A 26622-nucleotide genomic window follows, 5' to 3' on the forward strand; every position below is an offset into this window, starting at 1 on the left:
TAGTTTACCAAAATAAGTTACAGTGTAAATACTTTTAGAGTTACATAAAGAAGAAAGGAAACAGGTGATAATTACACAATCATTTGAACGATGTATCAATCTTTGGTATAATAAACATGTCTGTTGTGAGTATTCACAGCATTGGTGAACCTGAATGAAGAAAATTTAACACAAAAAACAAGAACAATTATTTATCCAAGTCCCCTTTATCTATCTGCAGTACGGGTTGGCCAAAGTTCTCAATGGGCCTAACTAAGAGTTGATCGCAGCAGCAAATTTGTTAGCAGTTGGGCAAAACCATGTGCACTGCAGGGGGGGGGGGGGGGGGGGGGGCAGATATAACATTTGCAGAAAGAGTTAGATTTGGGTGGGGTGTATTGAAACTGAGGTCTAAATTGCAGTGTACAAATAAAGCAGCCAGTATTTACCCTGCACAGAAACAATATAACCCACCCAAATCTAACACTCTCTGCAAATGTTATATCTGCCCCCCCCCCCCCCCCCCCCCCTGCAGGGGACATTGTTTTGCCCAACTGCTAACAAATTTGCTGCGGTGATCAACTCTGAATTAACCCCAATGTCTATTTGTATTTGTTGTTTAATGACTTATTTGTTTATCCAGTAGATCTTCACACAAGACTTTGAACTCATATGTGCTAATAGTGGATGGAATGGATTTGGAATGTCCAGGTGGGGTATATGTGGTGTCCCCCCACAGCTCTAGCACTTACATTGTGCTGTGCTCACATAAAAAACGTAAATATAAATAAATACAAAATGTGTACTGTTCAGTATAGGATGTAATCAAATACTTCAGCTGTCAGCTGGCCAGCTGTGATGGAGTCTAAATACTTCTTTAGCCAGCAGTGATGTCGGTCCTGGTGCAATGGAGCAGTAGGGCAATAACCACGGCAGGATTGAACAGTGCAGGGTGGGCGTCCAGTGGGCCTCATTCAGGTTGGATTGCAAATTCTGCTAATTAGCAATCCATGTGAGTGCATGCTGGGGGTCACCCATTGCAAAGCAAGGCCACCTAGCATGCTAACCGCCGCCTCTCCCCTTGATGAAGCAAAAATTGCAATCGCATCACAATTTCTGCTTCATTGTAGAAATTAAGGTTGCCTCCTGCCGGCGCAGCTTGGCTGTGGCTGCAGGAGGCCTGCTGCCACCATTCTGATCACGGCGGGTGCGCGCGATGTCAAGCAGCCGCCGTGATCACGCTCATGCCACGCCCCCCATTTCCATGATTCCTCCGCCGTTTGACCACTTCCGTCCTTGCAACGCTCCGTCTCCGCCTGGGAAATGGAGCGTTGCATCCCCCCGCCCCGCGAACACCTCTGCCTGATAGGAGCTTATAGACTGTGCTGTAATGGAAGCTGGAGGCTCCCTGGATGACTATATAAGCCTGTGTGATGGTCAAATGTATCCATCATGCCAATGTTTGCTTTGAAGCTGGCCAGCCTGGTCGAGCGATATCATACAAAACAAATAATGAATCCGATTTCCTTTAAGAAGCAGTTCTTTCCACATAGATATTGAGAGCCCTGATGATGTCCAGGGATTTAGAAGCAGGAGAATCTTCTGGAAGAACCGGTACCACAATAGGTTGGTTATTGTGGAATGCTGAGACCACCTTTGGAAGGAATTACATCCTTTTGTGGAGTGCAGCCTTATCCCCATGGAATATTAAATATGGAGGACGAGAGGAGAGAGTTCCGAGTTCTGACTCCCTCCTGGCTGAAGCACAGGGATCACTAAAAATTAAAGGACAATATTCAGATTCCACAGAGCAGTGGGCAGAATAAAAGGTGGTTGTAGATGGACAACTCCCTGAAGAAATATCTGAACTTCTGGAGTTAATGCCTGTTTCTTTTAGAAGAAAATAGATAATGCAAAGACCTGTACCATCAGAGATCCTAGCCTTAATCCAGCAGAAAACCCTGTCTGCAGGAAAAGAAGTAGCCGAGGCATCTTGAAGACAATTGGAGACTCTCCCCAACATTCACAACAGGCTTCACCTTCCAGATGCGATGGTAGTGTTTTGAAGTAACCTTTAGAGCCCTAAGCATTGTAGGTATAAAAATCAATGGAATACCCTTTCTCCTTAGGATTGCCCACTCAAAAGCCACGCCATCAAATTAAGCCACCTTAAGTCTGGATAGATGAAAGGACCTTGTTGAAGAAGGTTGTCTTGCAGCGGTAGAGGCCTCGGATCATCTACTAGAAGCAGCCGAATGTTAGAGTAGCAAGTTCTGCATAGCCAATCTTGGGCCACTAATAGAACTAAGTCCTTTTCTCTTTTGGTGCGCTGAAAAAGGTGAGGCAGCAGAGGAAATGGTGGGAATAGGTAGACAAAGTGGAACTGCCAGGGAGACATTAGAGTGTCTACTACCTCTGCTGCTGGATCCCTTGTTCGAGAGTGATATCTTGGTAGTTGGTGATTTTGACTGGATGCCATAAGGTCGACTTGTTGGAAGGCTCCACCAATGGACTAATTGTTGGAACACTTGAGGATGTAGAGTCCACTCCCCTGGATCTACATCCTGCCAACTGAGGTAGTCGACTTCCCAATTTTTCACGCCTGGAATGAATATTGCTGACATTGCTATGGCATGTTCCTCCGCCCACCGGAGTATGCGGCTTACCTCTCTCATTGCTGCTTGACTTCTGGTGCCGCCTTGTCGGTTTATGTAAGCCACTACTGTAGCATTGTCTGACTTGACTCGGACAGCTTGGCCCAGCAACAGATGGTGTGCCAACTGTAGTGCAAAGAACACTGTTCTTAGTTCTAGGATGTTTATTGGCAGTGTTGTTTCTTGAGGAGTACAACAGCCCTGGTAGTGAGTGTTCTGAGTCACTGCTCCCCTTCCTCATAGGCTTGTGTCTGTGGTGAGGAGAGTCCAATCTCACACTTCGAACCTCTTGCCTTCCATTAGGTGAAATGAGGTCAGCAACCAAAGGAGAGATATCCGAGTTCTAGGGGCTAGTTTCACTGTCTGGTGATGGAACAAATGGGATCCTGACCATTGAGACAGAAGGTTCAGTTGAAATGGTCCTGAATGAAAATGGCTGTATGGAATTGCTTCTAAGGCCTCCACCATCCTCCTTAGAAGTCTTATGCATAAGTGTACCAAGACTCTTATGTGTTACAGTACCTTCCTTACAATTTCCTGAATGGCTCTATTTTAATCCTGAGGGAAGAATTTTTTTTGTCTTGCCGTGTCCAGAATCATGCCCATAAACTACAGTCTCTGTGTTGGCTGTAACTGATATTTTGCAAAGTTTTGGATTCACCCATGTCTTATGAGGAGCCTCTGTGTTACCCCTATGTTTTGAATTAATTGGTCTCTGGAGGAAGCTTTTAAGAGAATATCATCCATCCAGGTATGGGGTGACCGTGATCCCCTGTGATCTTAGAAGAGCCATCATTACCGCCATAACCTTCATGAATACCCTGGGCACCAATGACAGGCCGAAGGGTAAGGCTTGGAACTGGTAATGTGAATTTTGAATTGCGAATCACAGGTACATCTGGTGTGGTGGCCAGATGAGTATGTGTAGATAAGCTTACTTTATGTCCAACAACACCAAGAACTCATTTGACTCCAACCCTGCAATCACTGAGCAATCGTACTCCATCTTGAACTTGCAACTTCTCAATAAGTGGTTGAGATCCTTCAAGTTCAGAATGGGTCTGACCGAACCATCTGGCATCAGTACCATGTTCAAACTGGAGTAGAACACCTGTTTTTGTTGATGTCTGGGTACAGGTCTCAACACTCTTGCCATTAGAAGCTTTTCTATAGCCTCCTGGAGGACAACACTCCTGTCATTGGAAACTGGCAAACCTGTGGTTAAAAACTGAGGTGCAGGTTGAAACTTAAAATCAAGTTTTTACCACAGGATGCTGAGGTCCTGAACCCAGGCATCTTGGCATGTCTCTGTCCAGACATTCGCAAAGTCCCGCAGATGTCCTCCCACTCTGGGGTACCCCAGGTCAGAGAGAAAGCCGTCATGTGCTAGGTTGTGTGGTAGATTTGGTGTCCTGGAAGGATGAGCTTGAAGTTGCTCTGCCGTGTCCTCTGAAACCACGGGAAAGTGTTGATCCTCCTCTGGAGCAACCTCTGGATCTCCATGTGGCACGAAAGGAAGGACCCAGAATATATCTTCCTAGTGGGTGTTGCCGCTAAGGGGAGAAAAGTAGACTTACCCCCAGTTGCATTTGAGATCCACTTATCTAGTTCTTCTCCAAAGAGAACATTTCCCCAAAATGGCAAAGTTTCCACTGCTTTTTTGGATTCTGTGTCTGCTTGCCAGTGTCGTAGCCAGAGAGCTCAGCGGGCCGACACTGCTAATGCGGAGGACCTGGACACAAGAGTACATTCCTCCTTAGATGCATCCTCCAAATAAACTTCCTCTTGTGGAAATCCTGCTTTTATACCTTCAGCTAATTGTCTTGCCCATGTTTCAATGGTCTTATTTACCCAGCAGCCTACCATTTGCAGGATGTGGGGTTACTCCTGCAAATGTGTAAATCAATTTTAATGTGTTCTCCAATTTCCTGTATGATGCCTCCTTTAAGGAGGTGGCTGCTGGTGCTGGCAGTACAGTCTTCTTAGACAGATGAGACACTGAATGATCTATCTTAGGTGGACTCTCACATGCTATTCTACTATCTGGTGGAAAGGGATATGTTGATAAGAATCGACAGGACACTTGAATTTTAGATCTGAGTGTTTCCATGCAGAGGTCAGGATAGAATCCAGTTCCTCAGATACAGTAAAAAAGTCAGCTGTTTTTTTTTTTACCAAAGATAGGCTGTTGACGGACCTTGGTCCTCTTCTTCTACTTTTAAAACCTGGTGTACAGCTGTTATCAATGCCTCTATGTCCTGTGATATAGGTTCCGGCTCTTTCGGGACCTGTTCCTCCCCTGAATCAGAGAACTTGCCCTCCTCTAGAGGAGCAACCTGTCATCCTCTGAGTCGTCTGACTGTAGGACTGAGGGTAGCTGCCTCTTTTTGGAGGCCTGAGGGGCTACAGAGAGTGATAGGGCTATGATCTTAGTGAGCCCTTCCACTGACCTAGCTAAGGCTTGAGCCCAGGCTGGTTCAGGATCTGGTGAGGGGACAGTTACCTGCTGTGGCCGGAGACTCTGTCGGCCACATGGTTAATGGTGGTGCGGCGCTGAAGGGGTTAACCCTCCCTGCCCGGCACCATTTTACAGAGGCAATGGGTGCTTGACGACAATTTTTAAATGATATGTTTTAACATGTCATATGTAGTGCAGTTATAGGATTGCATGTTTATATTTAAGATGTGCTCACATGTATTTTAAAAGGGAAACAATGCACTTACTATATATGACTGAATAAGGATTCCCTATCTTCTGTGACTAGAAGATGGGATGCTAATTGCCATATCCTAGCAGATCTGGTGAATGACAAAACCTTCTGATGTGGGACAGCGCACAGCAGTTAATATGCTGGGAGTGTGAGTTCCTTAGACAAAGGTGTTAATAAAGGGGATTTCTTTATTCCATATGTAAGGTGTCAGATTGGGTTTGGAACCTGTATTTATTTATGTAGCTGGTTTGATTGATATACGAATCCTGAATGGTATATGCAGGAAAAGGATGAGGAACATTTGTTTGAGAAATCAAATACATACCGTATTTTGATAAGCTATGTGATAAATGTATCAAAGGCAAATTGTAAACTGCCAGGTGGTAAAGGAAGTAGTTTAATGGACACCAAACTTTGTGTGTGACAGGAAGGAGGAAATTGCTTTATGCAGTAATTAAAGCCTTTCAAAATGTAATTTATTTATTTTTTGTAAGATATCTTGATTGGACGGAAAAGACTCAGGGTGGGCTTACCCCCTGTGGTATGTGTACTGGAGTAAAATGAAAGGAGGGCTACTGCCCTGTGTAAAGGTGTAGTATATGAAATACTTTCTGCTGTAAACATCTGCTGTACTGCTGAGTTCTTTTTAGAACTACAGGGGTAATTCAGACCTGATCGCAGGTCCAAACTGTGCGTGCACCGCAATGCGCAGTCGCAACGCACAGGTACAAAGCGGATCAACGCCAAGCGATGGGTTTGTGTGACGGATCCGTTCGCACGGCAGATGCAAGGAGATTGACAGGAAGAAGGCATTTGAGGGTGGCAACTGACCGTTTTCAGGGAGTGTCTGGAAAAAATGCAAGCGTGTCCATGTGTTTGCAGGGAGGGTTGCTGATGTCAAGTCCGGTCCCGGACAGGCTGATGTGATCGCAGCGTCTGAGTAAATGCTGGGCTGCGCAGAGACTGCACAAAACCTGTTTGTACAGCTCTGCTACACATGCGTTTGCACACTTGCACAGCTAATATACACTCCCTCTGTAGGCGGCGATTATCTGATTGCAGCAGTGAAAAAATTGCTAGTGATCAGGTCTGAATTAGGCCTTATGTGGGCAAATAAACATCTTCTGCCTCAAGAGGACTGCTTCATCCTGTGACCTGCAGGACTGTGCCAAACATATCTCCATTTTTCACCTGTCTGGGGAAACCTAGCGTCTCCAATTTCAACCCTCTGCCAGGCTACCCTACTGGATCTGGTCTAGGATCAGTGGGAGACAACTGATGCCAGACAGGAGGTGTGGCTAGTGGTACGATGTATACACAGCAGTTTTCAGGTGCTGGCGGTAGAAGCCTGAGCAGAACAGTGATTCCAGATGCCACGGCAAGTGGGTGGAGTCAGCAACAGGTGGTTACTGATGGTAAGCAGGAATCCACTAATTGGCCAGGTCCCGTGTGATCTAAACTCCATTCTGTGACTGGGTGGGACGCGAGGGCTTTCATACGGAGCCGTCCGGTCACACCTGCCTAGCAGCCTCCCTCTCTTTACGAGAGGCTTCTAGTACTGCAGTCAAGTGAGACATAACGGGATTGAGCTGTGACGCCCAAACTGGTGTGTCCTGCTGTTGTGTTCCTGTGTGAGGATCACACGATTCACAGTATAAGGAACTAGAGGACTATTCTTGTGTGAATTTAGTTGTGAACTTTGTGCAAGTAAAGGACTTTTATGCAGGTTCTGATCCCCAACCAGCCATGGTTAAACACATTGACAACAAAACAACACCGTAGCGTAGTGGACAGTGTTAGACTAGAGACTGAGAAAAAGATAGGCAGGAGAGATGGGCAGAGAAGGAACACTAAACACGCTAGGCACAATATTACTGTAACTCAACTTATACTGTTACATGTGCACAATGACTCTCCTGATCCGCTATACACCACTGACTCACGGTCCATGTAAGCTTCAGTCTCAGCGCTGTTCCCTGCTGCAGCCTCCGATCGCTTATAGAAGGGTTTGTAGTTAACAACCCGTTCCCTGCACTCTCTGCCAGCGGTAGCTCTGACTTCCGGCGCCGGGGCATGTGGGAGCTGCGTGCTGAACTGCGGGAGTTAGCTCCGTGCCCACCATATCTGGGGCCTTTTTTTAAACGACCACCATTTGTTTTATGCTTGGTGTCCTACTAATTGGGGCATTATACTGAAATGTTGCCCTTAAGCTGGCCTGTGGTGGTCAAGGCTAGGGGACCATAACTCACGCTGAATGCAGCGGGTCTGGTGTACCCCTAGAGATGGTGGTCTCTGAGCCGGGGGTCCCTGCCTGAACCACGAGCAGTTGAGGGAACACCGGCAGTGATGCAAACAGGCAGGGGCAACCTCTGCCTGTAATCTCTTCTTGCTGCTTGAAGACATTTTCTTCCCCTTAAGGAGAAAACCAGAACATGTCCAGCTCCCTCAAGCACTAAACTAAGCCTGGTTTATTGGAGGGGTATAGAGGTGAAGAAGCAGTCACACTTCTAAATGTCTTAAAAGTGCCCAGCTCCCAGTAACTACACTTCTATACCCACTGTAAAGATGTACTCTAGTGTCCCCTAGTGGATGAAAAAGAAATCTTTATCATCAGATGGCCAGGACTTAAGTATTTCCGGAGATTTGAGCACCAGGATTGGTCACAGGATATTGGCTGGTACTTTATCTCCCGGAGCGACTTTATCACCATCCAATGTTTAGTAAATAGACCCCTAATACAGATATGTGCATTATTTATGAAGATTTTTGGATATTATGTAGAACTGTAGGTGAAATAAGCAGACAGGTGGGATGTAATGGAGCACATCTTGCATTTCAACACAAATCATGGTTATTTACAAAATAAAACATACAAGGATATAGTTGTAGCTTTGTACTAGGCAGCATTGGGTCTGGTCCTTTAATAAGGTTAACATGACTACAATTGATTAGCAATGGACCTTCCTGGTAGCCCTGGTCTGCAGATACCAAGTTACTAATTTATAAAGCAAAAACAAAGCCTCCTTATAAAAACCCTACGTACTGTAATGACATATTCTTATAGTAATAAAGTAGTGCCGCCATTGGTCAAAATAAAATAAATAAATGCAGTCATAAAAATAATGGCAAAATTGTATATGAGCATATAGTTCAACAGTTTATTTTTGTGCAAAATATTTCCCACATTCAGAGCTTGGAAATGGTTTCTCAACTGTGTGACATCTCTTATGTGTAACAAGGGATGATTTCTGTGTAAAACATTTCCCACATTCTGAGCAGGTAAATGGCTTCTCACCTGTGTGACTACTCTGATGTCTAACAAGATGTGATTTGAGTTTAAAACATTTTCCACATTCAGAACATGGGAATGGCCTCTCACCTGAGTGACTTGTCTTATGTTTAACAAGAGTTGACCTTCGTGCAAAACATTTCCCACACTCAGAGCATGGAAATGGTTTCTCACCTGTGTGAGTTCTCTCATGTCTAGCAAGAGATGATTTGTATGTAAAAAATTCTCCACACTCAGCACATGGAAATGGTTTCTCACCTGTGTGACTTCTCTGATGTGTAACAAGACGTGATTTGACAGCAAAACATTTCATACACTCAGAGCATGAAAATGGCCTCTCACCTGTGTGATGTCTCTCATGTGCAACAAGCTGTGATTTGTGAGTAAAACATTTCTTACACTTAGAGCAAGAAAATGGCTTCTCACCTGTGTGATGTTTCTGATGTTCAGCAAGCTGTGATTTGTACATAAAACATTTTCCACATTCAGAACATGTTAATGGCCTTTCTCCTGTATGATGTCTCACATGATTAACAAGAGCTACTTTCTGTGTAAAACATTTCCCACACTCAGAACATGTAAATAGCCTCTTACCTGTATGACGTCTCTCATGTATAACAAGATATGATTTGCGTCTAAAACATTTCCCACACTCAGAGCATGGAAATGGTTTCTCACCTGTATGACGTCTCTCATGCATAACAAGAGATGATTTCTGTGTAAAACACTGTCCACACTCAGAGCATGGAAATGGCCTTTCACCTGTGTGAGTTCTCTGATGTCTAAAAAGATCTGCTTTGAAAGTAAAACATTTCCCACACTCAGAGCATGGAAATGGTTTGTCTCCTGTATGACTTCTCTCATGTATAATAAGAGATGATTTCTGTGTAAAGCATTTCCCACACTCAGAGCATGGAAATGGTTTCTCACCTGTGTGACTTCTCTGATGTACAACACGAGCTGATTTGTTTGTAAAACATTTCCCACATTCAGAGCATGGAAATGGCTTCTCACCTGTGTAAGTTCTGTCGTCTCTAACAAGATCTGATTTGAGTGTAAAACACTGCCTGTGATCAGAATATGGAAATGGCCTCTCACCTGTCTTAGGTGGCTTATGGGTAATAAGCTTTGTGCTGTTTGTGAAACATTTGGCATATGCAGAACTGGGAAATGTTCTATCTACTCTAAGAGCTATGACAGATGGACCAACATCTGAGGTATCAGTAGAACATTCCTCAAGGTTAGCAGTAACAGATGATATATTAACACTGTGAAGCACTGGATGTGTAATTGGGCCCACAGGATTTTCTCTCGGAGAATCTTGTGTGGTGTCTTTATCTTCTATTTCACAATCTGGAGATACAATGGGATGTTCAGCACATATATTTCTTCTCTTACATTCATCTACAGGGAATAAAATACATATAAGTAATGTTACTTGAAGAACTACACGGCAGCCATAAAAAAGGGTTAAAGCCTGTACCCCATGTGATACAGGTTAAAGTTCACATCCTCAGAAGATCTATCACTGACCTCTCTACCATCCTTGTCTAAAGTGAATTCCAAAACTGTTACTACAAAATATAAACACATAGAAGGGAGGGAAATATGGTGCTACCATGGAGTTCTTCAAATCTATCAGGTAACAATTTCATTATTTTTCCAGACTCCATGACTAATGGGATATACCAATGCAGTTTATATATGGGATGGGGGAGAGTCATTGAAATAATCAGGCAACAAAGCTGTTAAGCACATTATCGCTCTATAACTTGACGTATTTTCTTTCCACATTGTCTACCTACAGAATTTATAAAATCCAAGAGGTGTGTGAATAGTGAAGACCAACTGCACCCTTGCATATGTAACGTGTAGATGCCACAATTGAATATGACCTGATGACACAATCTACTTTCCTCTTATAATTCACCTTTGTGAGGGGACTTTCTGTAGGAGCCTGTCCTCTTCATGGGACCATCTGGAAGAAAGTAGAGATGATCTGTTTCCCTAACTTGTTTTGTTTTGCCAAGAAAATCATTCTTGATAAAGCTGGAATGTGTAGAATTTTCAGAAAATTGTTCTTGCTAAATCTAGAATGTGTAGTGTATTCTGGAAATCATTATTGCCAAACCTAGAATGTGTGGACTTCTCTGGAGATCATTCTTGCTAAGTCTAGAATGTGCAGCCTTTTCCAGAAATCATTCTAGCAATTTCCAGAAATTGTTCTTACCAAATCTAGAATGTGCAGACATTTCGTTCTTACCAAATCTAGAATGTACAGCCATTTCCAGAAATCATTCTGACTAAGTCTAGAATGTGCAGCCTTTTCCAGAAATCATTCTTATCACATCTAGAATGTGCATTCATTTCCAGAAATCATTCTTACCAAATCTAGAACGTGCAGCCATTTCATTCTTAAAAAATCTAGAATGTACAGCCATTTCCAGAAATCATTCTTGCGAAGTCTAGAATGTGCAGCCTTTTCCAGAAATCATTCTTACCAAATCCAGAATGTGCAGCCATTTCGTTCTTACCAAATCTAGAATGTACAGCCATTTTCCAGAAATCATTCTTACCACATCTAGAATGTGCATCCACTTCCAGAAATCATTCTTACCAAATCTAGAATGTGCAGCCATTTCGTTCTTGCCAAATCTAGAATGTACAACCATTTCCAGAAATCATTCTTACTAAAGTCTAGAATATGCAGCCTTTCCCAGAAATCGTGCTTGCTAAATCTAGAATGTGTAGAATTTACTCTTGCTGGCTTGTAGGCTCAGGGCACAAAAGCTAGCAAGACCAGTTACTGATTAAGATTAAATATTTAAAAGACTTTAAGAAAGAATTGTGATCTTGCACCTATTGGACGTTCTATACAGCTCTTTGTGTCATAAGGCCTGGGTCTCTTGTATTGTTCTTGCCGATGTTACAGCTAGTTGAAATCGAACTTTAAGTGTAAGCGCCATTAGAGGAATCTCTTGTAATATCTGAAAATGGTCTTCTGTCAGCGCCTGTAGCACCAGGATGAGATCCTATGGAGCTATAAATGGTTTCAGGAATCTTACCAGCTTGGAATAAAATCTCAGATGAATTCATTAGCGATTCATTACATTTCCACAAAGATACACTTGGATCTTACGGGGTCTATTCACTAAAGCCCCGGAGAATGATAAAATGGGCAGAAAAAAGTACCAACCAAACAGCTCCTAATTGTCACGTTACAGGCTGTGTTTGAAAAATGTCAGGAGCTAGTTGGTTGGTACTTTATATCTCGCCAAGGCTTAGTAAATAGACCCCTTAGTGGGCTACTTGCTAGGCTCCTTTTTTGCTGAACTTTTCAAAAGAAATCTGAGAATTTAGAAACACTGGCAGAATTTAGCCCCAACCTTTCCTGAGTCACAGCATCTGTCTGGCATCCCAATGGTTATACACATTCCCAGGCATTGGGCCACGGTACTGCCTGGGAAAGTTTCATGCTCAAATTGTCGGAGAATAACTTACTGTCCCCCCCCAAAAAAAAAAAAAACACTTAAAGCTGACACCATAACTTTTTAGGGCCTGATCCACACACAAGTGACACATGGATCACAGTGATTGCAGAAACCCGCTCATTCACCACAGAGGAAATAATCTGTTACAGTGCACTGGAACAGGCAAACACAAAGGTAAACAGAGATCTATAATGTGTATAGACTGAAGCGTACATGACAGAGCATACTATATAGTAATGTGGGTCCAGTCCTTTATGTAACAAATCAGGATGATGAGGCAGTGGCCACAGCTCTTACTGAAGCTTAAGTTTTGCTGTTACAAACCCGGATATCTGATTCCTGAATGGCAGAATAATTGTGACCTGAATCTCATCCTATATCAACTACCTATGTGTTTGTATGTTCAGCTATATACACTGCTCAAAAAAATAAAGGGAACACTAAAATAACACATCCTAGATCTGAATGAATGAAATATTCCTATTAAATACCTTGTTCTTTACATAGTTGAATGTGCTGACAACAAAATCACATAAACATTATCATTGGAAATCAAATTTATTAACCTATGGAGGTCTGGATTTGGAGTCACATTCAAAATTAAAGTGGAAAAACACACTACAGGCTGATCAAACTTTGATGTAATGTCCTTAAAACAAGTCAAAATGAGGCTCAGTAGTGTGTGTGGCCTCCACGTGCCTGTATGACTTCCCTACAATGCCTGGGCATGTTCCTGATGAGGTGGCGGATGGTCTCCTGAGGGATCTCCTCCCAGACCTGGACAAAAGCATCCGCCAGCTCCTGGACAGTCTGTTGTGCAACGTGGCGTTGGTGGATGGAGCGAGACATGATGTCCCAGATGTGCTCAATTGGATTCAGGTCTGGGGAACGGGCGGGCCAGTCCATTGCATCAATGCCTTCGTCTTGCAGGAACTGCTGACACACTCCAGCCACATGAGGTCTAGCATTGTCTTGCATTAGGAGGAACCCAGGGCCAACCGCACCAGCATATGGTCTCACAAGGGGTCTGAGGATCTCATCTCGGTACCTAATGGCAGTTAGGCTACCTCTCACGAGCACATGGAGGGCTGTGCAGCCCCCCAAAGAAATGCCACCCCACACCATTACTGACCCACTGCCAAACAGGTCATGCTGGAGGATGTTGCAGGCAGCAGAAGGTTCTCCTTGGCGTCTCCAGACTCTGTCACGTGTGCTCAGTGAGAACCTGCTTTCATCTGTGAAGAGCACAGGGCGCCAGTGGCGAATTTGCCAATCTTGTTGTTCTCTGGCAAATGCCAAACGTCCTGCACAGTGTTGGGCTGTAAGCACAACCCCCACCTGTGGACGTCGGGCCCTCATACCACCCTCACGGAGTCTGTTTCTGATCGTTTGAGTAGACACATGCACATTTGTGGCTTGCTGGAGGTCATTTTGCAGGGCTCTGGCAGTGCTCCTCCTGTTCCTCCTTGCACAAAGGTGGAGGTAGCGGTCCTGCTGCTGGGTTGTTGCCCTCGTACGGGCCTCCTCCACGTCTCCTGATGTACTGGCCTGTCTCCTGGTAGCGCCTCCATGCTCTGGACATTACGCTGACAGACACAGCAAACCTTCTTGACACAGCTCGCATTGATGTGCCATCCTGGATGAGCTGCACTACCTGAGCCACTTGTGTGGGTTGTAGACTCCGTCTCATGCTAGCACTAAAGTGAAAGCACCGCCAGCTTTCAAAAGTGACCAAAATAACAGCCAGAAAGCATAGGAGCTGAGAAGTGGTCTGTGGTAACCACCTGCAAAACAACTCCTTTATTGGGGGTGTCTTGCTAATTGCCTATAATTTCCACCTGTTGTATTTTATATTTGCACAATAGCATGTGAAATTGATTGTCAATCAGTGTTGCTTCCTAAGTGGACTGTTTGATTTCACAAAAGTGTGATTGACTTGGAGTTACATTGTGTTGTTTAAGTGTTCCCTTTATTTTTTGGAGCAGTGTAAAACTCCTAGCAGGCAGGAATGTTTACTGTTATGCAAGAACTAATTAAGCTTCAGAGGACGTGGCTAATGTCCTGTGTGCAATTTGCATGCCAAAGGAATGAATCAGTGTATTGTGTAAATTGTGTGACTAGCACAAGGCACCAAATGGGATAGAGGAATTTACAAGTTTAGGTTGTCTGAAATCTAAGCCATTTTCTCAGTATACCAGAGCTGGAAGATGAATATGAGACTTATTGATCGTGTTCTATTTCACGCTGCCCACCGTGTCATCTTTATTTGCTGGACATGAATGCAGGCCATTACACTTGGGTCCAGGAAAGTAATTAAATCTGACTTTGTTTCCCTCTTTCATGGATTATGAAGAGAAAGTGTCCATTTTGTTTGAGATAGAAAGCATGACAGAATAGGTATATTTGCCTGGCAAACTGTACAGCCAGTGTCAGTCACTTAACACGCCTAGGATGCCCAACTTCTATCCGGAGAGACCTTGCTTTAAACATTGTTCAACTCAAAGGTGATATGTGAACTCTGTTTTTATCCATTTACTTTCTTTGAAATTGTCTGTAATCTGTGTGTATTTTTTAAATAATCATGTACTCTCTCATTATTTTTTAAAAACTGTAAGGTTTGAAGTTATTGAAAATAAAACTTAATTTCTGGTTCTGATATTAGGTATTCTTAGACCTACAGCCTGGAGAGGCACATGCTACTGATTTGTAAAGCACATATACCGTGAGTGGAACCAAAAGGCCGCTGTGGGAAGGGGTCCTTCTTGGATTAGTTCCCTTAGTGGTGGCAGACTGATATATTTTATTGTTAGGATAATTTGCAAAACACCAACGTCACAAACGCCTAACTTGGAAGGAGTTCTGAGTGCAGATGTGATCACGACACACATGTTGTTAGCTTGTGGGATAAATTGTTTGGGTTTTTAAAGAAGAATTTAAATTCCTTGAGAGGAACATCCAAATTCATCAGAAATCAGGAGGTATATTTACTAAAGGTCGATTCTGATAGATTCTAGATCGCTCTTAATCGATGTTGGGCTTCCAGGGATAAAACACATATTTACTAGCAGACAATTTTTGACATTCATTTTTAAATGTTAGTAAATGTGTGTATTAACCCTGGAAATTCAACATCGATAACACCGATCTAAAGTTGACCTTTACTAAATATACCCCCAGAACTCAGAGCTTTACCTTGGTTTAAAAGTCAGACAGTGAAAGTAATTTCTGCACCCCCCTTCCTTTCTTTTTCTGTTCATATGGCAAAGTACCTGCAGAGAGATGGCAGCTACTTATAAGAAACACCACAAGAGGCACTGATGGACCGTTGCTAGCGGTGACATCTAGCCTGGGTTGGCCATTCTGAGATTGAGCCATGACCTAGTGGAATATGATACGGAGCGAACCTGTACGTGTGGAGAATGTATGTATTTAACGGTTTCTAGAAGACTATGCTTGTCCCCAAATGAAGTTCTTTTGACCAATAAACTGGTTTTCCTGGTAGTTGCCTGGTAACTAGAGGCCAGAATTGTGTCTATGATCCATTCTGAGAGTTCCGTACATATGTGCGGATTTCTCATGCACCTACAGATGGAAACATGCTCATCTATCCCTTTAATAGGATTAAGTGAGGCAGTGCTGTTGGGCGTAATCCCCCGCTGTATTGTTCTCTCTGTATTGTATTGCAGCTGAGAACAATATATGGAAGGCTTATGCTAATAAACCTTGGTGCACCATGGTGCAGCAGAGTAGGCTAGGTGAGCATGGCTCAATCTGTAGATTGTAAAACATATCACATTAAGAATACAGCTTGGCTGGCAACCAACCATTTAATAATATACAGTATATTTATTAATTTCTATAAATAAATATATATATATATATATATATATATATATAAAATAGGATTTTAATACCTACCGATAAATCCTTTTCTATGAGTCCGTAGAGGATGTTGGGGACACCAAAAGAACCATGGGGGTATAGACGGGATCCGCAGGAGACATGGGCACTTTAAGACTTTCAAAGGGGCGTGACTTGGCTCCTCCCTCTATATCCCCCCCCAGACTCAGTTTGGAACTGTGCCCGGAGAGACGGACATTTCGAGGAAAGGAATTAACAAACAAGGTGAGCATTATACCAGCTCACGCCATAAACATGCCGAATAACATGGCATTCAACTGAACACATGCCAACGGACATTAACAAAATTCAGCAACAAGCTGAAGAAACCAAAACACAACCTGTGTGTAACCAGAACTAAACTGCAGATACAGTACGCACTGGGACGAGCGCCCAACATCCTCTACGGACTCATAGAAAAGAATTTACCGGTAGGTATTAAAATCCTATTTTCTATTTCGTCCTAGAGGATGTTGGGGACACCAAAAGAACCATGGGGTTTATACCAAAGCTCTATAGCGGGCGGGAGAGTGCGGATGACTCTGCAGCACCGATTGACCAAACTTAAGGTCCTCATCGACCAAGGTATCAAACTTGTAAAATTTAGCAAACGTGTTTGACCCCGACCAAGTAGCAGCTCAGCAAAGTTGCAATGCCGAGACACCCCAGGCAGCCGCCCAGGACGAGCCCACCTTCCTAGTGGAATGGCCCTTTCACCGATTTCGGCAACAGCAAATCTGCCGTGGAATGAGGCGGCTGAATCGTTTGACATATCCAGCGGGCAATGGTCTGCTTGGAAGCAGGACACCCAAGCTTATTGGTAGCATACAGGACAAACAGAGACTCTGTTTTCCTAACTGGAGCCGTTCTGGCGACATACATTTTCAAAGCTCTGACCACATCTAGAGACTTTTCCTCAGCCAAAGCGCCAGTAGCCACTGGCACCACAATAGGTTGGTCAATATGAAAAGAGGAAACCACCTTCGGCAGAAATTGTTGCTGAGTTCTCAACTCTGCTCTATCTTCATGGAAGATCAAATAAGGGCTCTTGTGAGACAAGGCCGCTTACTCAGACACCCGCCTTGCGGATGCCAATGCCAACAAAATGACCACCTTCCAAGTGAGGAATTTAAATTCCACTTTACGTAAAGGTTCAAACCAATGTGATTGAAGGAATGTCAATACCACATTAAGGTCCCAAGGTGCCACAGGGGGCACAAAGGGAGGTTGGATGTGCAGGACCCCTTTTACAAAGGTCTGCACTTCAGGAAGTGAGGCCAATTGTTTCTGAAAGAAAATTGATAAGGCAGAAATCTGCACCTTAATGGAGCCTAATTTAAGGCCCGCATCCACTCCATTCTGTAGAAAATGGAGAAAACGTCCAAGGTCAAACTTCTCCACAGGAGCTTCTTGGACTCGCACCAGGAAACATATTTCCTCCAAATATGGTGATAGTGCTTTGACGTCACACCCTTCCTAGCAAGAATAAGGGTAGGGATGACTTCACAGGGAATACCCTTTCGGCCTAAAATCTGGCATTCAACCGCCATGCAGTCAAACGTAGCCGCTCTAAGTCCTGATAGACGAACGGCCCCTGTCGTAGCAGATCCTCGCGAAGAGGAAGAGGCCAGGGATCTTCAACCAGTAACGCCTGAAGATCCGGGTACCAAATTCTCCTTGGCCAGTCTATAACTACAAGGAGCGCTGGAATCTTTGTTTTTCTTATATTTCTCAGAACCTTTGGGATGAGAGGAAGCAAGGGAAAATGTACACCGACGGAAACACCCAAGGTGACGTCAGTGCATCCACTGCCGCCGCCTGAGGGTCCCTGGACCTGTAACAATACTTCAGAAATTTTCAGTTGAGGCAAGATGCCATCATGTCTGTGTGGGGAACCCCCCAAAGACTTGTCACTAGTGTGAAGACCTCTTGATGGAGGCTCCACTCTCCTGGATGTAGATCGTGTCTGCTGAGGAATTCTGCTTCCCAGTTGTCCAGAATTGCTGACAGAGGGCTTGTATGTGTCTCTGCCCAGCGGAGAATCTTTGTGGCTTCTGCCATGGCTGTCCTGCTCTTTGTGCCGCCTTGGCGGTTTATGTATGCTACTGCTGTCACATTGTCCGATTGGATCAGGACAGGCCGGTTTCGAAGAAGATGCTCCGCTTGCAGAAGGACGTTGTAAATGGGCCTTAGCTCCAGAACGTTTATGTGAAGATGAGTCTCTGGACCTGACCATCTTCCTTGGAAGGTCACCCTTTGTGTGACTGCTCCCCAACCTCGGAGACTTGCATCCGTGGTCACTAGGATCCAGTCCTGGATCCCGAACCTGCGTCCCTCTAAGAGGTGAGAGCTGTGGAGTCACCACAGGAGTGAGATTCTGGTGGTGGGAGATAGAATTATTCTCCGGTGCATATGAAGGTGGGATCCGGACCACTTGTCCAACGGGTGCCACTGAAACACTCTGGCATGAAACCTCCCAAACTGGAGGGCTTTGTATGCCGCTACCATCTTCCCCAGCAACCGAATGCATTGATGAATGGAGACTGTTGTTGGTTTCAGAATGAGTTTTACCAAAACTCTGAATTTCCAGAGCTTTCTCCATAGGGAGGAACACTCTCTGCTGGACTGTGTCCAGAATCATACCTAAAAACCCCAACCGGGTTGTTGGGATTAACTGATTTCGTCAACTTTAAGAGCCAGCCGTGCTGCTGCAGAATCGATAGGGACAGTGCAATGTCCTGTACCAACTTGTCTTTGGATCTTGCCTTTATCAGGAGATCGTCCAAGTATGGGATAGTTGTAACTCCTCGCTTGCGGAGAACCATCATCTCTACCATGACTTTTGTGAAAATCCTCGGAGCCATGGCCAGGCCAAACGGCAACGTCTGAAACTGGTAATCAGTATCCTGGATTGCAGACCTGAGGTACCTTTGATGAGGGGGATAGATGGGGACATGAAGGTATGCATCCTTTATGTCCAAGGATACCATGAATTCCCCCTTCTCCAGACTGGAGATCACCGCTCTGAGAGACTCCATCTTGAATTTGAATTTCTTCAGGAAAATTTTTTAGGAGATTTCAGGTTGAGGATTGGTCTTACCAAGCCATCCGGCTTTGGTACCAGAAACAGTCTTGAATAAAAGCCCTCTCCTTGCTGTGCCAGGGGAACCGGGACCACAACCTGATTTTGACACAATTTTTGTATTGCTCAACAGACTAGAACTCTGTCTGGAAGCGAAGCTGGTAAGGTCGATTTGAAAAAACGACGAGGGGGAACATCTTGAAACTCCAGTTTGTACCCTTGGGTCACAATTTGCAACACCCAAGGGTCTAGGTCCGAACGAACCCAGACCTGACTGAAGAGCTTTAGACGTGATCCCACCGGTGCGGACTCGTGTAGGGGAGACCCGGCGTCATGCAGTGTATTTGGCAGAAGCCGGGGAGGACTTCTGCTCCTGGGAACCCGAGAAGGCTGGTGTTTTCTTGCCCCTTCCTCTACCTCTGGTGGCAAGGAAGAAATTATCTCGGCCTCTTTTGTACTTGTTGGGCCCAAAGGACTGCATTTGATAGTGTGGTTTCTTTTGTTGCGCAGGAATAAAAATAAGATTTTACTTACCGATAAATCTATTTCTCGTAGTCCGTAGTGGATGCTGGGACTCCGTAAGGACCATGGGGAATAGCGGCTCCGCAGGAGACAGGGCACAATAATAAAAGCTTTAGGATCAGGTGGTGTGCACTGGCTCCTCCCCCTATGACCCTCCTCCAAGCCTCAGTTAGGATACTGTGCCCGGACGAGCGTACATAATAAGGAAGGATATTGAATCCCGGGTAAGACTCATACCAGCCACACCAATCACACCGTACAACTCGTGGTCTGAACCCAGTTAACAGTATGATAAACGCAAAGGAGCCTCTGAAAAGATGGCTCACAACAATAATAACCCGAATTTTTGTAACAATAACTATATACAAGTATTGCAGACAATCCGCACTTGGGATGGGCGCCCAGCATCCACTACGGACTACGAGAAATAGATTTATCGGTAAGTAAAATCTTATTTTCTCTGACGTCCTAGTGGATGCTGGGACTCCGTAAGGACCATGGGGATTATACCAAAGCTCCCAAACGGGCGGGAGAGTGCGGATGACTCTGCAGCACCGAATGAGAGAACTCCAGGTCCTCCTCAGCCAGGGTATCAAATTTGTAGAATTTTGCAAACGTGTTTGCCCCTGACCAAGTAGCTGCTCGGCAAAGTTGTAAAGCCGAGACCCCTCGGGCAGCCGCCCAAGATGAGCCCACTTTCCTTGTGGAATGGGCTTTTACTGATTTTGGATGTGGCAAGCCTGCCACAGAATGTGCAAGCTGAATTGTACTACAAATCCAACGAGCAATCGTCTGCTTTGAAGCAGGAGCACCCAGTTTGTTGGGTGCATACAGGATAAACAGCGAGTCAGATTTTCTGACTCCAGCCGTCCTGGAAACATATATTTTCAAGGCCCCGACATCGTCAAGCAACTTATAGTCCTCTAAGTCCCTAGTAGCCGCAGGTACCACAATAGGTTGGTTCATGTGAAATGCAGAAACCACCTTAGGTAGAAATTGAGGACGAGTCCTCAATTCTGCCCTGTCAGAATGAAAAATTAAGTAAGGGCTTTTATATGATAAAGCCGCCAATTCTGACACACGCCTGGCTGAAGCCAAGGCTAACAGCATCGTCACCTTCCATGTGAGATATTTTAAGTCCACAGTGGTAAGTGGTTCAAACCAATGTGACTTTAGAAAACTCAACACAACATTGAGATCCCAAGGTGCCACTGGAGGCACAAAAGGAGGCTGTATATGCAGCACCCCTTTTACAAATGTCTGAACTTCAGGTACTGAAGCCAGTTCTTTCTGGAAGAAAATCGACAGGGCCGAAATTTGAACCTTAATGGACCCTAATTTTAGGCCCATAGACAGTCCTGTTTGCAGGAAATGAAGGAAACGACCCAGTTGAAATTCCTCTGTAGGGGCCTTCTTGGCCTCACACCACGCAACATATTTACGCCAAATGCGGTGATAATGTTTTGCGGTTACGTCCTTCCTGGCTTTGACCAGGGTAGGGATGACTTCTTCTGGAATGCCTTTTTCCTTCAGGATCCGGCGTTCAACCGCCATACCGTCAAACGCAACCGCGGTAAGTCTTGGAACAGACGTCCTTTCTTAGAGGTAGAGGCCACGGTTCATCCGTGAGCATCTCTTGAAGTTCCGGGTACCAAGTCCTTCTTGGCCAATCCGGAACCACGAGTATAGTTCTTACTCCTCTCCTTCTTATGATTCTCAGTACTTTTGGTATGAGAGGCAGAGGAGGGAACACATACACTGACTGGTACACCCACGGCGTTACCAGAGCGTCCACCGCTATTGCCTGAGGGTCCCTTGACCTGGCGCAATATCTGTCCAGTTTTTTGTTGAGACGGGACGCCATCATGTCCACCTTTGGTTTTTCCCAACGGTTTACAATCAGGTGGAAGACTTCTGGGTGAAGTCCCCACTCTCCCGGGTGAAGGTCGTGTCTGCTGAGGAAGTCTGCTTCCCAGTTGTCCACTCCCGGAATGAACACTGCTGACAGTGCTATCACATGATTTTCCGCCCAGCGAAGAATCCTTGCAGCTTCTGCCATTGCCCTCCTGCTTCTCGTGCCGCCCTGTCTGTTTACGTGGGCGACTGACGTGATGTTGTCCGATTGGATCAACACCGCCTGACCCTGAAGCAGAGGTTTTGCTTGACTTAGGGCATTGTAAATTGCCCTTAGTTCCAGGATATTTATGTGAAGAGACATTTCCATGCTTGACCACAAGCCCTGGAAATTTCTTCCCTGTGTGACTGCTCCCCAGCCTCTCAGGCTGGCATCCGTGGTCACCAGGATCCAATCCTGAATGCCAAATCTGCGGCCCTCTAGTAGATGAGCACTCTGCAGCCACCACAGAAGAGACACCCTTGTCTTTGGCGACAGGGTTATCCGCTGATGCATCTGAAGATGCGATCCGGACCATTTGTCCAGTAGATCCCACTGAAACGTTCTTGCATGGAATCTTCCGAATGGAATCGCTTCGTAAGAAGCCACCATCTTTCCCAGGACCCTCGTGCACTGATGCACTGACACCTGGCCAGGCTTTAGGAGGTTCCTGACTAGCTCGGATAACTCCCTGGCCTTCTCCTCCGGGAGAAACACCTTCTTCTGGACTATGTCCAGAATCATTCCTAGGAACAGTAGACGTGTCGTTGGAATCAGCTGCGATTTTGGAATATTTAGAATCCAGCCGTGCTGACGTAACACTACCTGAGATAGTGCCACTCCGACTTCTAACTGTTCCCTGGACCTTGCCCTTATCAGGAGATCGTCCAAGTAAGGGATAATTAAGATGCCTTTTCTTCGAAGAAGAATCATCATTTCGGCCATTACCTTGGTAAAGACCCGAGGTGCCGTGGACAATCCAAACGGCAGCGTCTGAAACTGATAATGACAGTTTTGTACTACAAACCTGAGGTACCCTTGGTGAGAAGGGTAGATTGGGACGTGGAGATAAGCATCTTTGATGTCCAGAGACACCATATAGTCCCCTTCTTCCAGGTTCGCTATCACCGCTCTGAGTGACTCCATCTTGAATTTGAACCTTTTTATGTAAGTGTTCAAGGATTTCAGATTTAAAATTGGTCTCACCGAGCCGTCCGGCTTCGGTACCACAAACAGCGTGGAATAATACCCCTTTCCCTGTTGTAGGAGGGGTACCTTGATTATCACCTGCTGGGAATACAGCTTGTGAATGGCTTCCAAAACTGCCTCCCTGTCGGAGGGAGACTTTGGTAAAGCAGACTTCAGGAAATGGCGAGGGGGAAACGCCTCGAATTCCAGTTTGTACCCCTGCGATACTACCTGTAGAATCCAGGGGTCCACTTGCGAGTGAGCCCACTGCGCGTTGAAATTCTTGAGACGGGCCCCCACCATGTCTGAGTCTGCTTGTAAAGCCCCAGCGTCATGCTGAAGACTTGGCAGAAGCAGGGGAGGGCTTCTGCTCCTGGGAAGCGGCTGCATGGTGCAGTCGTTTTCCTCTTCCTCTGCCCCGAGGCAGAAAAGAGTGGCCTTTTCCTCGCTTGTACTTATGGGAACGAAAGGACTGAGTTTGAAAAGACGGTGTCTTTTTCTGCTGATGTGAAGTGACCTGGGGTAAAAAGGTGGACTTTCCAGCCGTTGCCGTGGCCACCAGGTCCGATAGACCAGCCCCAAATAACTCCTCCCCTTTATACGGCAATACTTCCATATGTCGTTTGGAATCCGCATCCCCTGACCACTGTCGCGTCCATAACGCTCTTCTGGCAGAGATGGACATAGCACTTACTCTTGATGCCAGGGTGCAAATATCCCTCTGTGCATCACGCATATATAGCAATGCATCCTTCAAATGTTCTATAGTTAACAAAATATTGTCCCTATCCAGGGTATCAATATTTTCAGTCAGGGAATCCGACCATGCGACTCCAGCACTGCACATCCAGGCTGAGGCGATTGCTGGTCGCAGTATAACACCAGTATGTGTGTATATACTTTTTAGGATATTTTCCAGCCTTCTATCAGCTGGTTCTTTGAGGGTGGCCGTATCAGGAGACGGTAACGCTACTTGTTTAGATAAACGTGTGAGCGCCTTATCTACCCTAGGGGGTGTTTCCCAACGGGCCCTAACCTCTGGCGGGAAAGGATATAGTGCTAATAATTTATTAGAAATTAGCAGTTTTTTGTCGGGATAAACCCACGCTTTATCACACACCTCATTTAATTCATCTGACTCAGGAAAAACTATTGGTAGTTTTTTCACACCCCACATAATACCCTTCTTTGTGGTACTTGTAGTGTCAGAAATGTTCAATGCCTCCTTCATTGCCGTGATCATGTAACGTGTGGCCCTACTGGACATTACGTTTGTCTCGTCACCGTCGACACTAGACTCAGTATCTGTGTCTGGGTCTGTGTCGACCCACTGAGGTAACGGGCGTTTTAGGGCCCCTGACGGTGTCCGAGACGCCTGGACAGGCACTAATTGATTTGCCGGCTGTCTCATGTCGTCAACAGTTTTTTGCAAAGTGCTGACATTATCACTTAATTGTTTAAATACAATCATCCAGTCAGGTGTCGACTCCCTAGGGGGTGACATCACTAACGCAGGCAATTGCTCCGCCTCCACATCATTTTCCTCCTCATACATGTCGACACACGCGTACCGACACACAGCACACACACCGGGAATGCTCTGATAGAGGACAGGACCCCACTTTGCCCTTTGGAGAGACAGAGGGAGAGTCTGCCAGCACACACCCAGCGCTATATATATATACAGGGATAACCTTATATAAGTGTTATTCCCTTATAGCTGCTGTAGCAGGTCTGCAGGGGAGAGTCAGGGAGCCGTCCTTCCAGCGGAGCTGTGAGGGAAAATGGCGCTTGTGTGCTGAGGAGATAGGCTCCGCCCCTTCACGACGTCCTTATCTCCCGCTCTTTTGTGTAAAAATGGCAGGGGTTAAAATACATCCATATAGCCCAGGAGCTATATGTGATGTATTCTTTTGCCACCTAAGGTATTATCTGTTATATTGCGTCTCAGGGCGCTCCCCCCCCAGCGCCCTGCACCCTCAGTGACCGGAGTGTGAAGTGTGCTGAGAGCAATGGCGCACAGCTGCGGTGCTGTGCGCTACCTTAGTCTGAAGACAGGATCGTCTTCTGCCGCCGATTTCACCGGACCTCTTCGTCTCTTCTGGCACTGTAAGGGGGACGGCGGCGCGGCTCCGGTGACCCATCCAGGCTGTACCTGTGATCGTCCCTCTGGAGCTAATGTCCAGTAGCCTAAGAAGCCCAATCCACTCTGCACGCAGGTGAGTTCGCTTCTTCTCCCCTTAGTCCCACGATGCAGTGAGCCTGTTGCCAGCAGGACTCACTGAAAATAACAAAACCTAAATAAACTTTTATTCTAAGCAGCTCAGGAGAGCCACCTAGATTGCACCCTTCTCGGCCGGGCACAAAAATCTAACTGAGGCTTGGAGGAAGGTCATAGGGGGAGGAGCCAGTGCACACCACCTGATCCTAAAGCTTTTATTATTGTGCCCTGTCTCCTGCGGAGCCGCTATTCCCCATGGTCCTTACGGAGTCCCAGCATCCACTAGGACGTCAGAGAAAGGTAAATAAGTTGACTTACGCGCGGTGGCCGCCGATACCAAATTAGTAAGGCCATCCCCAAAAAGTTCACCTCCCTTAAATGGAAGGGACTCCGTATTTTTCTTGCAATCGGCGTCAGCATTCCACTGGTGAGTCCAAAGCGCTCGCCTAGCCGCAACTGACATAGCATTTGCTTTAGCACACAGAAGGCCAGAATCTCTTGCAGCCTCTTTCAAGTACGCAGCCGCGTCCCTGATATAACCAAGCGTCACTAGGATGCTATCCCTATCAAGATTATCCAAATCAGAAGACAAACTTTCAGCCCATTTTTCAATAGCGCTACCAACCCACACTGACGCAATAAGAGGCCTAAGCTGCGTCCCCGTGGTTGTAAAAATAAGATTTTAAACCTACCGGTAAATCTTTTTCTCCTAATCCGTAGAGGATGCTGGGGACTCCGTAAGGACCATTGGGTATAGACGCGCTCCGCAGGAGACATGGGACCTATAAAGAACTTTAGAATGGGTGTGCACTGGCTCCTCCCTCTATGTCCCTCCTCCAGACCTCAGTTAGAGAAACTGTGCCATGGGGAGACCGACAGTACGAGGAAAGGATTTTTGTTAATCTAAGGGCAAGATTCATACCAGCCCACACCATGCACACCGTATAACATGGAATATACGCAATAAGTTAACAGTACGAACAAAACAGCATCAGCCAAAGACTGATCTCAACTGTAACATAACCCTTATGTAAGCAATAACTATATACAAGCCTTGCAGAAAAATGTCCGCACTGGGACGGGCGCCCAGCATCCTCTACGGACTAGGAGAAAAAGATTTACCGGTAGGTTTAAAATCTTATTTTCTCTTACGTCCTAGAGGATGCTGGGGACTGCGTAAGGACCATGGGGTTTTTACCAAAGCTCCAGACCGGGCGGGAGAGTGCGGACGACTCTGCAGCACCGATTGAGCAAACGCGAGGTCCTCATCAGCCAGGGTATCAAACTTATAGAACTTTGCAAAAGTGTTTGAACCCGACCAAGTAGCTGCTCGGCAAAGCTGTAAAGCCGAGACACCTCGGGCAGCCGCCCAAGAAGACTGAAAAAAAGATAATACTTCCTTGCGCTGGAAGTGTTACAGCTGCAAATATGTATATGTTCCGGAGTTATCAACCGGAAAACAAACAATACCACAGTACAAAATGCACTTAAACACTTGATTCAATGAATATATAGAGTTTCAAGACCAGTTAGTTTCCAGAAAATCTCAAAGTCTCTGACAGATCTCTCATGGAATTTTCTCCAATCAGATGGTACATAAAGGAAGGAAACAAAAAGAAATTTCCAATGTGTAGTAGTTCTTTAAGACATAACCGGAGTTATACAACGGGAATATGGGATGTATAATCTCC

At 45.5% G+C, this 26622-nt stretch overlaps 1 protein-coding gene across 2 annotated transcripts in view; it reads right to left on the reverse strand.

The window, feature by feature from the left end:
• Window positions 1-532: 532 nt before the first annotated feature.
• LOC135054566 (oocyte zinc finger protein XlCOF22-like) overlaps window positions 533-26622 on the reverse strand; it is a 79953-nt gene continuing 53863 nt past the window's right edge. Inside the window, exons 7-8 of one of the 2 annotated variants that reach the window (XM_063957721.1) lie at window positions 10564-10611; window positions 533-10037 (exon numbers count right to left, since the gene is read on the reverse strand). In XM_063957721.1, the coding sequence (XP_063813791.1) occupies window positions 8503-10037; window positions 10564-10611 (1583 nt within the window). In that variant the 3' untranslated portion in view covers window positions 533-8502. The remainder of the gene's footprint in view (window positions 10038-10563; window positions 10612-26622) is intronic. The other variant, XM_063957722.1, reaches the window with a different exon arrangement.

This window comes from Pseudophryne corroboree, chromosome 3, assembly GCF_028390025.1.
Source record: "Pseudophryne corroboree isolate aPseCor3 chromosome 3, aPseCor3.hap2, whole genome shotgun sequence".
NCBI classification, from domain to species: Eukaryota; Metazoa; Chordata; class Amphibia; order Anura; family Myobatrachidae; genus Pseudophryne; species Pseudophryne corroboree.